General features: G+C 37.5%; 4 protein-coding genes across 7 annotated transcripts; 1 reads left to right on the top strand and 3 right to left on the bottom strand.

Moving 5' to 3' along the window:
* Positions 1-231: 231 nt before the first annotated feature.
* On the bottom strand, positions 232-3303 carry LOC124304455 (homocysteine-responsive endoplasmic reticulum-resident ubiquitin-like domain member 2 protein). 3 transcript variants are annotated; one of them, XM_046762726.1, is made up of 6 exons: positions 3166-3303; positions 2813-3093; positions 1977-2383; positions 1516-1854; positions 1122-1433; positions 232-1085 (listed from the first exon to the last, which is right to left on the bottom strand). In XM_046762726.1, exons 2-5 carry the CDS (start codon positions 2942-2944, stop codon positions 1163-1165), a joined length of 1149 nt encoding a protein of 382 aa, XP_046618682.1. In that variant the 5' UTR covers positions 2945-3093; positions 3166-3303; the 3' UTR covers positions 232-1085; positions 1122-1162. The 3 variants fall into 3 exon arrangements, with proteins under 3 accessions (XP_046618682.1, XP_046618691.1, XP_046618673.1); XM_046762735.1 differs by having other exon boundaries at positions 1977-2380; positions 2813-3303; XM_046762717.1 differs by having other exon boundaries at positions 2813-3303.
* A 148-nt stretch (positions 3304-3451) lies between these two features.
* On the top strand, positions 3452-6865 carry LOC124304448 (cyclin-dependent kinase 10). The gene is made up of 6 exons (XM_046762704.1): positions 3452-3675; positions 3864-4018; positions 4113-4713; positions 4836-5132; positions 5219-5352; positions 5553-6865. Exons 1-6 carry the CDS (start codon positions 3666-3668, stop codon positions 5586-5588), a joined length of 1233 nt encoding a protein of 410 aa, XP_046618660.1. The 5' UTR covers positions 3452-3665; the 3' UTR covers positions 5589-6865.
* LOC124304490 (ejaculatory bulb-specific protein 3-like) lies at positions 5993-7684 on the bottom strand. The gene is made up of 2 exons (XM_046762815.1): positions 7311-7684; positions 5993-6183 (listed from the first exon to the last, which is right to left on the bottom strand). Exons 1-2 carry the CDS (start codon positions 7486-7488, stop codon positions 5993-5995), a joined length of 369 nt encoding a protein of 122 aa, XP_046618771.1. The 5' UTR covers positions 7489-7684.
* A 1849-nt stretch (positions 7685-9533) lies between these two features.
* On the bottom strand, positions 9534-13605 carry LOC124304425 (bolA-like protein 3). 2 transcript variants are annotated; one of them, XM_046762666.1, is made up of 5 exons: positions 12580-12668; positions 11307-12501; positions 11037-11239; positions 10169-10916; positions 9534-10060 (listed from the first exon to the last, which is right to left on the bottom strand). In XM_046762666.1, exons 2-5 carry the CDS (start codon positions 11437-11439, stop codon positions 9807-9809), a joined length of 1338 nt encoding a protein of 445 aa, XP_046618622.1. In that variant the 5' UTR covers positions 11440-12501; positions 12580-12668; the 3' UTR covers positions 9534-9806. The 2 variants fall into 2 exon arrangements, with proteins under 2 accessions (XP_046618622.1, XP_046618631.1); XM_046762675.1 differs by lacking the exons at positions 9534-10060; positions 10169-10916; positions 11037-11239 and adding exons at positions 12898-13024; positions 13308-13605 and having other exon boundaries at positions 12117-12470.
* Positions 13606-14860: the final 1255 nt, after the last annotated feature.

Genomic DNA, 14860 nt, shown 5'->3' on the forward strand with positions numbered 1-14860 from the left:
TGATAATATGCCTATACATATAATATATTTGTGTATGAATGTACATATCCTAAAATGCTATTTCCGCTTTTATTTCTAGTGAATTTAAAAAACAGAAACTGTGTACATATATATATATATATATCTATTTTTTCTATAGTTCTTAACTAACTTTGGAACCAAATGTTACTTAAATATTTAACAATTGTGTCTCGCACCGAGTATTACAATGATACGTGAATAGGAGTAACATACAGACGATTTTGTAATATTTATTCAAGAAGACAAGATAAACAAGCAAAATTCAAACCAAGAGATGTTACTCATCATTAGGCATTGGCGGTAATTCAGGTCAGCAAACATGTAAGTCTCCTTATGGTAGCAGATCAATTTATAGTTTTGTTTTCAGCAAAAAATCGAGAAACAAGCAGGAATTTATTACAATTTTGATTTTTCGAACCGATGATCAGCTCATTTTCAAAATACGCGTATACTTCGATTGGAATTAGTCAAAAATTGCGTTCAGTACCGAGAAACAAACTTTTCGGAAAATTACAGAAAGTGAACCACAGCACATAGCTTATGTTGATGCTTGTCAACAGAGTTAACCAACTGAAACTTACGAATAATATTGACATACAATAATGGACGATAATTGTATTTTTCTGAATCCCTCTTAACGTTTTCAAATGTTTCTCGCAAAACTTGGCATGTAGTAAAAGCAAAACTTTTTTTGAATTCGTCGAATATACTTTTTATATCATAATAGACACAGCAAACTTCATCTCACAATACCAATAGTCTGCTATTACTTGTACAACAGTTTTTACGTTTGAAAGACGTCTGAATTCACAGTTTTATATCAATCAAATGTCGATCGTTGACTATTTATACTAAACAACTGCCTTGACAATTCACTAAACGTCTGCTAACCTACTCTATTCGTCAACTGAGTGATGTCAGTTACTAAAAGATTAGATTGGCGGAACAGTTGCAGCTGTGATATATCCATGTCTGTGAAACAAGACTGATACCTATAACGTGTAAGAGACGATCTCTTGCATCAATGCAAAGTTTTAATTCGATTTTAGAGAATATATATATATATAATTATATATATATATATATATATATATATATATTAATTTACAATTGCATAATGTAGAACGAAATTATTATCAAATTAGACAACATTTGGTTGATCGGGTATAAGAGATGCAAAAAACGAACTGAAGAATGTCCAAGCAAATGCCAAAGCTCCCGGTCTCTGACCTTCATTTTCTTCATTGGGATTAACATGTGTGTCTGTTTGAGGAGCTGGGGGTGGCTGCTGTGCTGGTAAAGCCTGAGCCCCGACAGCTTCGTTTTGTAAAATTTGATTATTATTGTCAACGCGGCCATTGTTGTTGTCAACCAAGAGCATCGGTTGCACTCGAAAGAAACCACCCTGGTACCTAGTGTTTACAAGCATTTTATTAGATCCATGTTAAATGCAGGAATGCTCTATTGTTTTAGTTGTAAACATATTATACTTACAGATAGACAGCGAATCCCAAAAATGTTACAATGAGAAACCTGAGTGGAGAAGAGTAGAAGTATACGATGCTAAACAAGACAATGACTCTGGACAGCATGTAAAAAAAGTCAAGCCAATCACGATTCAATACTATTCCACCATCTCCTCTCTCATCGGCTGCAGCAGCATTGTTATTTGCATTGTTTGCTTCTATAGGATCTATAGGAGCCCCCGCACCATGAGCGGCTACCCGCTGATGATCATCGCGATTATTGTTATTGACTGCTTCATTTGTGTTTGTGTTCACAGGCTGTATGTATGGAATGCTGCTTTGTAATTGGATACCTTGTGCAGCCATCCTGTAATAGAATGGAAAACAAAAATTTTATACAAACAATTCACGTGATAGTGGATTCCAAAACTACTCAAGTTAGTGTGTTGTATGGATATACAGGAAAACTATTTTATTCTCATCACTCACATCTGCATGTACTGAGTAAGGTAATGCGTATAAGCCTGCTGCATCCATGCTATCTGCTGACTGTTCAGCTGGTTATAATACCGCTGAGTAGAATATAACTGAGCGGAAGAAGATGCTGGATTGTTAACCTCGTCGCTTTCTAAGCTCTGACTTTGAAGCCTTTCCGATTGAACTGGATTTAAAATGGCATCAGGCTGTAATACACCCATGTTTCCTTCTGGGCCACTGGTGGATGAGTTGGTGCGTGCCTTGTCTGTGTAAAATGGCATCGTCGGAGCACAGACTAGGTGTACAGTATAGGATTGGTCGAGCTGATCTCCGCCACCGTAGTGATGGAGGACATCTCTCAAGAAGGCAGAATCACTCAACAGTTGACCAGAGTAAATGAGCTTTTGTTCGGAAGACTTCTGTCGGAAAAATTACAGACTGTTACAGACAAAGCATTGATAATGGTGTTTAAATCAGTTTATGAGAAGAGTTTATTTGTATTTGTGCAAAACTGGAGGGGGGGGGATAACATAATACATGTATCATTTAATGTAAGGTAATAATAGATAAGAACAGACGATAATGATTTGAAACATGCTACGAGACGCTATCACATCAGGATAAGAGATAAGGCTTCTATCTGGTAGAACAAATATTTTTATTCACAAGTGATGAAAAATTGAGAGAAAATAGCTGATGACTAAACTTTCTCTAAGAAAAAGGTTATCACGACGAAAGATACTACATACACTTTCACAAATAAAAGCAAAAATATCAGATTATCAAAATTTTGATACTCGTGACGGGTCAAAGAATGATACACACGTAAATAATATTCGGATGCTTACTGGTTTGCTAGGATAAACTTGGGCGAGGTGATCCTTGAGTCGTCCAATGGTCCACCCTAATTCGCATCTTATAATTTGATCCTCGGTCTGCTGATTCGGAGCCTTTACGATTAACCTAACGACTCCTTCCATTATCACCGCACAGCAGTTGTTATTTAACACAGTCAGTTATTTGTCCGCAACAAAGTCCGAGAACTAATTATAATAGGTAAGTTTCGTTTCGTCTTCTCGCATCAGCGATGAAAAACAATTTATATTAGCGCTATTGACACGGTCACGATCTATCACGAAAGAGATACGTATTAATCGATGACAACAAGCCTTAATAAACGGTACGGAACGCAATTATTTACCGTTCGATCCAACTCAAGTGCGGTATAATCAAAGTCCTTTACTTATTTTAAAAATTCCAACTAAATTATGCCACCCACAATCACTAAACGAATGCCTACGCTGCGAATGTATGTTTATAATACAAGCTCGGCCGTAGCCCGTACGTGTCGCTTGCAATTTTTCCTGTTTTTACGTTTTCTTATTATTATTGTTGTTATTATTATTATTATCTATGGTCATGTTGGGCCGAGTTTGGCCAATGAGCAGTCGCTGTGAAGTGGTGACCTCTGCCGGATTCTATCGACTTGCGTGGTGAAATGGTGTTGGTGCGACGTCACATCTGCCGAGAGCGTGTGTTGGATTGAGGCGACTAATTCATATTTGTTTAAAGAAAGTCTGGAAATTGACCGAATGAGAAAAATAATAAGCTAAGTAAAAACTATAAACAGAGCGTAACTAGCCAAGTCTTCTCCCAGCCTAGCACCGAGGGCACTTTTTCTGGAATAAACCGCTCAACAAAATGACGAAAGGTAATTTTTCGAAGTTCTAAAGTTTTCGCGTTCGATGCCGGCGAAAGAGGTTATACCGAATAGATATTTTAACTTGACAATGCAATTGTATTGCACATAGTCGTTCATTCTTCTCTAAACAATGTTTGCGTCAAATAGTGAGTAGATAATCACAGTTTGCATCGAGATTTCGCTTTGAATTATTGCAGAAGGAAGCATGGGTAAGAAATCAGTGGAGAACAATGACACTGATAAGAAAGCAGGCTCCGAGGTCGGACCAGACCCATCGGCACCAATTACTCGGAGAGGCGTGCTTACTTCGTTTCTAACTGGAAAGCCGATGGAGATACCTGAACAGGATATCGTAAGACATCTTTTATATTTATAATTAGGGTAACCAACTTACTTGAAAATATTTGTAACATTGGTCATTAACCTGAACTATTGTTTACCCACAGCTTGGCAAGTGTAGATTTGTGTCTGAATTTGAGAAGTTGAACCGAATCGGTGAAGGCACTTATGGAATAGTATACAGGGCGCGAGATACCAAAACTGACAAAGTTGTTGCTTTAAAAAAGGTTCGCATGGAACATGAAAAAGATGGATTGCCCGTTAGCGGCCTGAGAGAAATCAGTGTCCTTTTATCATGCAGGCACGAGAATATTGTGCACCTTAAAGAAGTTGTGGTTGGGCGCAGCCTGGAAAGTATATTCCTAGCCATGGAATATTGTGAGCAAGATTTGGCCAGTTTATTGGACAATATGCAAGCCCCTTTCTCCGAGAGCCAAGTCAAGTGCATTGTACTCCAAGTATTGAAAGGCCTTCGTTATCTGCACCATAATTTTATCGTTCATAGAGATTTAAAAGTTTCAAATTTACTCATGACCGATAAAGGGTGCGTCAAAATTGCAGACTTTGGGTTAGCCAGGTGGTTTGGTCTACCTTTGACCCCGATGACTCCCCGAGTAGTAACGCTGTGGTATAGAGCTCCAGAACTACTTCTTCAAGCCAAAACTCAAACAACTTCGGTGGATATGTGGGCAGCTGGTTGCATTTTAGGTAAAATCCGAACCTCATTATTTAATATCAAGTCGTCAAAGGTGATAATAACCAGTATATACGATAGTATACACGATCTACCAGTATATATGGTATAATAAAATGGCTGTATTTTCTTCAAGGTGAACTGCTCGGTCACAGACCTCTGTTACCTGGAAGGTCAGAAATAGCTCAACTAGAACTGATAGTGGACTTATTGGGAACACCCAGCGAAGCGATTTGGCCTGAATTCAATTCGTTACCAGCACTGCAAAATTTCTCCTTGAAACAGCAACCTTACAATAACTTGAAACAGAGATTTCCGTGGCTAAGTGCAGCTGGGCTTAGACTATTGAACTTTTTATTCATGTACGACCCAAAGAAAAGAGCTACTGCCGAAGAGTGCTTGCAGAGCAGCTACTTCAAGGAGGCACCCCTGCGTTAGTAAATCTATCAGATAAAGTATCGCCTTAACTGGGTAGGTTTATTGAAATATTACAATCCTTATCTTTCAACTTGCCCACAGCCTGTGACCCAAAGTTGATGCCTACATTCCCACAGCATAGAAATATGAAGAAGTCCAATCAGGCAAAAGAAGTTCGTGAACCTGAAAATTCAGTTACAGATCAAACCAGTAACTTGCCAGCTATTTCCGATCTCGTGAGTATAAAGCAGACAAGGGAAAGCAGCAGGTAGTCTGTTTCTTTTTTTCGAAACGTGATTAGAGATTTTGCCCTTCAACTTTGCCTTTTTCTTGAGATGATAAATTAGTGAAAATGAAATTCTTCTATTATAAAAGTAACATGAATTCCAATTATCTATTCTCACATTTCATTTTGTTGTCATATCGCCTGTTTCAGCTTGGATCCCTCGTCAAAAAAAGGCGCGTGGAATGAGCCCCAGGACTAGAAACTCTTTCATTTGAACTTCTTACTGATAAAAGTCAGTAGGTCTGTTCCACAGCACGCTACGAAAATCTACAATTTCTGTACCAATTGAGGTATGGAAACTAGCACAAGTTGTTAGCCTCTCGGCTTCATATGGAACTCTGGTAAAACCCACCTTTGTTATGAGAAGAGACATGTACTGTTGGAAAGAAATTTACTTGGAGTTTTATAACAAATAAGGAACAATGAATTGGAAAATAATATTCAGTTCCTGAATTTGTGGCACAGTGTTCTTCTTTCGTCTTATTCTTTATTAGTATAATACTCAACAAAATATAACGTCACATAATTGAAGTATAATCAATAACTATGTATTTGATTGAATTGAATTTCATCCAAAGTTTAGCGTGCGACTAAGCTTTCTTTGCCGCAATAGATGCTTCGTAGCGTTTCTTGTACTCTCCTCGAGGATCGTATTTTGCAGTAAGCTTGTCCCAGTCTCTCGGCCGTTTCACTCTAAGATGTTCTATCACTTTTTCCGCAGTTGATTTTTGTTTTTCATTGCACTTGCTACATTCCGATGAAAGGGCATCGGGTAACGTCTCTGTCAAAGCCAAAATAAATGTAAATAATGGTTTTATCACTGTAAACGTGGATGCAATTAAATACTGTCAAAAGCAACAATATTCATGCCACCAACAGTCCGATATGTGCTAGTTGCGTAAATTTATAAATGTATTACTGCAGCTTGGGCCACTAAATTTAATAATCACGCCTGTTACCGAAAAAATTCTTCTGCTCGAAACGATGTAATAAAAAGTTATAACAATAGAATCCATTATCAATACCGAATTGAACGGACACGTACTGCCTTCTTTAGCCTGACAGAGTTCAGCCGGCAATAAATCGCATTAAAAGTTTTCGCACGTCATATATTTATTACGCACGTTGTATCCACAGCCATTTTAATCATTGGCACGAAATACTGTGCTCAGTAATTAAGCTTCTCGAATTATTTATTCTTATTCGGTTAATTCATTCTTCTTACGTGCGATAGGTTACAATATACGCATTCATATGCTTAGTATCATTAAAGTCTGAAATATTTGATCAACCTTATGCAGACTGTCGGGGCATGGGTCACATAATTTGAAATCTTATTTCAGAGTTTAATTCGAGCTGTAGATCTATGAAAATGTCGGGTCCCGCTTCATTAGATTTTTCTATACTATAAATCATGGAAGTCACAACGAGATACTGAAAATAACATGTCTATAACATTTCAATTTCGAATTCTGCATCTCTGAGAATTTTGGCAAGTAATATATGTACGAATTATGCGTATTGTTGCTTAATAATTTCACACCGCATACGAGTTGACTGTAGGTTTTCGATCGAGTAGATCGAGTGCAAGGGCCAATCGTGAAAGTTACAATTGATCTTATGTAACCGGACTGACTGAGAGTATGTTGAACTCTGTTGCAATGTCATACGCAATGCGGTGCTCTATATATAAGGCCGAGAAGAAAACTGCTGTGTTTACTGTTTCCGTTTATCGAACTTGAATGATACCGATTTTGGCGACGGGTGGAAAGTAAAGAGCACATCAATACAAGATACTAAGGATAGATTTCAACAATATACGTATCGTACGCAATGTACTACAATTGGAAAAGAAATGCTGAAATCATAGCGAAAATGCATGATTGAAGAATTTGAATTTCAACTTACTTTTCAATTCCCGACCTTCCGCAGTGCAGGGTCCTTCTTCCATCAAGCAGCGTATATAATTGGTGAGAATACGATCATTGCTTAGGATTCTGTCGACGTCTACGTTGTCGTATTTGCTTGAATAATTATTAGCGAAGACGAGCGTAAATAAAGTTAAAAAAATCACGCCCCCCTTCATTTTGTCGCGTAATCGCCGACCATAAACAGTATAATTCAAACCGCGACTAGTTACGCTACTATTCGAATGAAGCGTGACTAGATCACAGACGTAAAACAGAAAACGTGGGATACGCGGTTGCGAAATCTACAATTTTGACGCGCTGCGTTGACTCTAACCAAAGTGGAGGCACCCAAGTGCGATATTTCTGCGGGGGCCCCCTTTTATATGATACGACGAGTACGACGACGTCTGGGTCGGGTGGAGGTGAGGAAGGCGGCATAGTAAGATACTGCAGCCAGTGTTCGTTCCACCGCTGCATCGTGGATTCAACTTTTTCACCACTTTTCTCCTTTTTGTTGTGTCGAAGACTGCAGATATCCATATCTTCCACGAACCGGGAGCATGGTACGCGCGATGCTCGATGTAACAGACTAAAAATCACGCAAAACCGCAAATTATTACGGAAATGCCGTAGCCACATAGCACAGACTCGTACCCTTTTTTTAAGGGCCGACGAATTTCTCTTTCGCGACTATTTTCACCTCCGTATACGTTTTGTGAGAGTTTACGAAGTTTTACCGTTTTTACGACGTGACATTTTAATAATTTGCTTATACATTATTTGTATTACTACTGCTATTGTTATTATTATTATTTTACCAAGAAACAAATTATTTTTTTCCAAAAGTGATTCACAGTAAGAATAATAATAGAGTCAACATTTACTTATCGATGAAAATGACGTCCGTCACACTCGGTGACTGGATCACAATATTTAAAGATCATGATATAATTTTTACTACGAGGTACGATTGATTAACTTTTAGAGGACCGACATTTTTACCTTCAAATACGATATTTCTTAAAGGCATAAATTATGTATACAAATATTCAACACGACCTGTCGAGTTGCTGAATTACCTGCTGGCTCCTTTTGGGGACATTTCGGCCCTCTAAATGTTGAAGTATATTAGTTGCATAGCCACTTCAACATACTCTGATACTTCTGCAGAGTTGCGTAATTGAAAACTTGCTGCACCGTCTGAAACGCACTGTCGTTCTATATTGTATTTTCATATTGTGGTGTTCGTATATAAGACGTTTAAGCAAAAATGACATACCGAAATATCAGCAGATATGCGTACACGGAACTATTACATGGAGTTAAGAACGACTTTGTATTCATGTAGACATAGCAGCCAAAAGAATGCGAGTGCAGAAACGAAGCGCGGTATCTTCATAATTTTCAAACTGTAGAACAATGAAAATTCAATCATAGATAACAGTCGAAGCTTTTTTTGAAAATTTTGGAACTTTTATATCGAGCTCTTCTTCGTATCTCTATAACCGTGAACTTCGAAACATTTTCCTTGTCCAAGTAACTTCGCTAACTGAAAAAACAAAGTGCTCCCGTGAGGACAAATTGCCTTATCAGAGTTGCAGAAAAGGATGCTCGGGCAGTCGGAAGTTTCGAAATTATTTGTAATATGCGGATGAAATGTTCATGGCAAATTGCTGTAATATACAAGTGGGAAAATCCGTTTCGTATGCATATACTTCATGAAAAAAAAACTCAAGCGCATGACGAAATGGCATGCATAACTATACGTATACCCACGCGTACGGAGAAAGTGATTCGAAGAAGCTGCTTTATGTTTACGGAATATCAGGTAGCCGGGCAATATTTACGCAAGAACGTGCGTTGCGTGTATCAGGTTTTCCGTTACCGTCTTGATAATGTTTTTTCTTTTATTAATTAATCTAATTACTAAAGGCTGGGATTTAGGTATGAATACAGATAAAATTTTACTTGAACTTTAACTCACACATGCTTGTGTTCAGAATGTTCCTCATCTTCAATGGATCGCAGATTATACATTGATATTAAAATTTCACCCGCCAACGTTACGTGAGAGTAATTTTTAATCTTTGACTAAAGTGGGGATATACCACCTTGGAGTTCCAACTGTGAACCACTGCTTATTATGCGCGTTGTTGATACACAAGGGAGTGACGCAAAGTATGGAATTGGCGGGAAGGAAAGAAATAATAATTTGTTGCGCTAATGTTGGTGAATTATATTTTTAATCGTTCGTGAATCATGACACTGGATTTTGTTGTTACCCCAGCAGAGGGGATATTTTCGCCGCAATAAATTCATTCTGAATTCTCAACTAAAACTTGTGAACGTCGTAATTGACGTTACGCATTCAATTTTCGAATGAATGCTTATATGTTTAGTTCCATCTTCTTTAGAGTGCGTCCCGATTTTTCACCTCCAATCGGCATTACAATCTGGACACGGAATGTACGAGTAAGAATACATCCAATGGAGTTTATTCGAGTAAAAGTTTGCCAGTATTTCCGTGGATTTCTCTCGACAGCCCGTGTCGCAACGAAAATTCTCGTTTGACGCTGGCAAAGAGAACATCGGTAACTAGAAATATTTGTGCGATAGCAAAGGCTAGCGTGACACCGAAGTAAAAGTTCGCATTTGCTGATCGTGAATAAATCCACAGGTGCCAAACTGTTGGAGCAAACACTGTGCAGGACAAAAGGAAGCAGCTGACAATGAATCCTTGCTGCATATCTGGAGAAAATAAAATTGACGCATTAGTTTCGGAAAAATATACATAAATTGGGACAAATATGAAGGGATAAATAATTACGAGACAGTAATAGTAGATTATTGACTTACGCGGAAAGAGATGCTTCCACATTGGTAGTAGAGCCATATAAAATCCTACTTCTCCTAAACAAGGGTACGATTTGAAAATAGCCGCGATTGCGAGATACGAGAAGGCCAGGAGCATAGGATCGTGGCGAAATCGTAGCGCGAGAGGAGCAACGTAGAGCAGGCCTACGTTTATTTGAAATGATGCAACAAATAGCCACCTAAAGTGTTCAAACATTTCTGTGAAGAAGTACCAGTACAGGCCGATGTTTGGCCGCAGATCAGGTACTGTTAAAATGAAACCAATTGTACTGTGCAAAAATGACCAGCTCCCTGATACTTTGTAGCAGAGGTAATATAACGCAATGAGAATACCAATGAACATCGCTATTGTCTTATTAATATTTCTGTAGGGGAAATTTTGATTTTTACCTTCTTCGTTTCGCGCCAAGTATATTGTGGCAGGTACCATAAGAGTAATGGGATAAAGTCCTTGCAATGTTAAAACAGCTATAGTGAAACAACTACATAATCTCGATTTGTTTATCATAGAATATAGAGCCGCGGATAGCAGAAAGTTCGTAAAAACGGTTGTGGTTAATCCTACACAATTAAAAACTACGTATGGGTTGAAAAGGTAAGCTGAAGGTACGAGTAAAGCGGAAGACGTAACACTGGATGCTGGTATTGACATTGATGAAGGTAGAGTTGATAATTCTTCGTCATTGGATTCCTTTTTGCGTTTCTGGATGTCTTTTTGTTCGGTGGCAATCTACAGGAAATTGGTTGAATGTTGGTTTATGGCTATGTTTTAGTAGATGTAGAACATTTGCAGTCTCGTCTTCTACTTCATTATAAAATAGATCCTATTATCATTATTGAATCAACTCACTAGTTCACTCGTGTAACGATAAGCAGTCGCACCCAAAATCCATGCCGTGGCCAGATCCGTGAAGACAAATATGCCACATAACATACACAATGACAAGTACTTTTGCATATAACTGAAGACGACAAGGCCTATGGGACTTTCATGAAACAGATCACCGGTGTAAGGATCGATACCAGCTTCTCGTAGGTAGACTCCCTCGGTAACTGGTAACAATATAAGAACGATCATACTTAGTGAGCAAAAGACAGCAAAAACATTGGAAACGCTCACCTTTTTTCCATGAGTTAAGTGCTGTGGATACTTCGACTCTGTCAGCGATGATCTTTTGATATTCGGAATATATTAATAGCAACCTTATCGTTGCCGCCAAAGCGAAAAATACAAATTTTTGAGTAGTACTCATTATAATTGGTGGCAACCACACCCTAACCTGTACGTCTTACAACACTTGACGTTTATCAGTTTCAATCTACTATTAAAAAGTTTAATTCATTATTTAGCAACTCTATCAAACGTACATTTTTAGCCTTCATTTTTCATAACCTGAGACGCTATTAATGCACATAAACATTAAGCCGCAATGGAGCCATAGAGAATATTGTCTTGTATAAATGGAGCTCGATGCGATTTGCTGAAACTATATACCACAGCTATAGGGTCGACTCACAGCATCTAATAGTGCTGACGACAGCAACGACGATAGGCTGAAGTGTTGAGATTTGATCAGCTTTTAGTACAAGGTTTGCCCACTTTGGCCACAGATATACCTATTTACTATGGGTGCTAACTAGGCCAGTTCTTTTTCGTAATGGTTTGCCGGGTCTGGAGGTAACGTACCAAATAAGACGAAAATCAAACTGTAAAACCCACAAAAATTAATAAACTAGACTAAAGTCAACTAACCTCGTTGCATTTTCCTCTACAAAATTGTGCAGATTTAAAAAAAAATCTGAAAAAGAAAACGAATGCGAATAGTTTATAGTTAGGAATAATGGATCAAAAGATAGAGCGGGAAGATGATTTTAGATGGATTTCGTCGGTTTTTCTTCGTATTTACTTACAATTAGCTGTTGGTCTTCGTACTTTATAGATATCTTTATTGAATTCCTTAGGAACCAACGAGTGAGAAAAGGGTCCTGTAAGTCGAACCTGAAGTAAATTACTCTAAAAATCGCAAAAAAGGAAGGCTAACCCTTTTATTTTTTCGCGAGAAATGCACTCTCGCAAGTAATTCGAATGCGTTAAACTTCGTGACATATGTATAAATATACGCAATTCCAACTGATTCCAAATCCAGTTAACTATATCCAAATACATGTCGCTGTATTTTTCATTTCATAAATTTGAAGCACTTTTGATATAAAAAGTCTAGGTGTCCTGAGCACTTGTATGTATACGAATACCATGCATGTTTTTAATTTCTTCCTTCAGAATCTATAAGCAAACATGAAACACAAGGATTACACTAAATTTGCACAGGTCAAATATTAATAACTATTATAATTGCTGATTATTGCAAAGTAGTAATCAAATGAGTTCATACTTCATTGATAACCCGATGCTGCTTAACTGTATTGAGTCCTCTGAATTCTGGGGCAACCACATTTACTTCAAACATCGCGCCACACCCTCCTATGTGAATCAGGAAAATAATAGTTACATTGTTAATTTATATACATTATAGTACATTGGTTAATTTTGCAAGGTAACATTCGACACTCTAATATTATTTTTGTGTGTGCAGCATAATATATTATCCTCTTTTAGCGAAACTATGTTATTAAACAGTAGAAAACATGTACAATAACAATGTAATAATAATTTCTGTGATTGTAAATCAGATTCATTGGTAGATACCCACCAGATACATCTGTAACTTCAATGAGGCTCGCTTTGGGAAACTTATCTCTGAGAATAGTGACCATCTTCTGTTCAGCTTGCTTGCCGGCTAGTGCTCCGTTCGGTCCACTCCAAACTCGTGACAGAAGCTGGAACACTTTCGCTTTATTCATTTTTCTCTAATTCAAATGACGTGCTTGTACTAGCAGTCTTAGCATGGAGGCGTCGGAACAGAGAGATTTCGATAAATGGTTGGAGAGGATATTGGAAAATTTTGAGGAGTTGATTACAAGTTTGCAGTAATTAAATAAGCAGTTTTCCATCAAGGTTCGTCGAAGGCATGGAAGTACAAGGCGTTTCTTAGCTTGTTTATACATTGAAGTTTTGAAGGTTTTCGATGAGCCAATGCTGCAAATTAAATTTTTTACGTACCGATATGTTACGAAAATTTTTTGGTATCACACGTCCGAACATAGCTGGGTCTTATTTTCAGAATTTTGCAAATTTCACCTGGCGTGTGCTATCACCAATCAATTCCGATGTTCAATCGTCCGTTTCAGCGCAACATTCGTGCTTGACTATCAATTATATTGATTTCTATTCACAGGGCGAATCGCAAATTTCTGTTTGAGGTTACAATCCGGTAAGTTCTTCATTCAACGTCTTCTATCCTTCTTGCTCTCTAGTCTCTACTCTCTAGCCACTGAAACATGCCGTAACTAGACGAGCACAAGCTCATCTCGAGTGCACCACTTTGCGGTGACCTTGAGTCATCCCCACCTTCAATCTACAGTCACCTACAACTATAAATCTTTGTCTCAAATCCATCGAATAAGAAACAATCCTAATATAATCATCGTTATCTCTCTCGGCACGCTCTGCTCTATAGCAAAGCAAAATCGTCACAAGTTTCACCGCAAATTCACAGGAATTAGCTGTATTTTTTTGAGCATAATATTTTCAGATTCAGAATTGATTTGCTTGACACAATTCTAGACTATGTAGAACCCCAGAAACGCAGAAAATATAGCAAGAAGAGCATTGGACCAACAGCACGGAAATTACGAAGACAATCTTTCATTTTTTTGTTGTAACTTTTCATCCGTAGCTTGCAGCGTGTACGGACTGTGAGCAATGGATTCCTACAGCAAAATTACGCCGATATAGTGCATCAAAGTGATCCAATATCTTTGAAAATCATCTAAACTTTCAGCAAAAATTCAAAGGGCTTTTTAATGGGGTTAAAGGGGTTAGGCTTACATTTTTTACGAGTTTTTTGGCAAAAGACTTTTCATCTCTGAATCTATATATACTTGGGTGGTGGTAAAAACTTGGAAGAGTCAATATTTCGAATGGTGGATATACCGAGATTTCAAACATGCAACAATCAAGATTTTGAACAATTCATCATTCGTTATTTTATTTTCACGTGGTTGAAATTTCTATGTATTGGCCATTCGAAGTATTGACTTTTCCAAGTTTTGACTCCCACCCATTTATACGATTCTTTCTAGACTAATCGGACTTCTAGGATTCCAAAATAGCGTTCTAACCGTCGTGGGACCAACAGTTGTCAAAATGAGAACAGAATATGAGAAAAATCAATTATTTATTTATTTCAATTCCGTTACATGAAATAGTAAAAATATAATTTACTAGCTACGATAATGACAATCTGATACAATATTTTTCATATTCTGCTTGAGATAAGGTATTGCATTTTTTTATCCTGTTATAATAATCAAAATTATTATACAATGTTCGATCATACTTTTACATTTTTTATTGTCTTATATTTTTATACTATTACGTAACTTGTTAAGTTACTATATTCATTGATTCATAAATATTTGTACTAGAAGTAAGGCATATTGAATAAACAGCTGACACTTAATAGCTATAAATTTGTTTTCTCTGATTTTTTTTCTCCACCTTTTCTAACACCCTGCGCAAATTTCATGTCTGGCCATCCTCTTCATCCATTG

Source organism: Neodiprion virginianus, chromosome 1 (assembly GCF_021901495.1).
Source record: "Neodiprion virginianus isolate iyNeoVirg1 chromosome 1, iyNeoVirg1.1, whole genome shotgun sequence".
Lineage (NCBI taxonomy): Eukaryota > Metazoa > Arthropoda > Insecta > Hymenoptera > Diprionidae > Neodiprion > Neodiprion virginianus.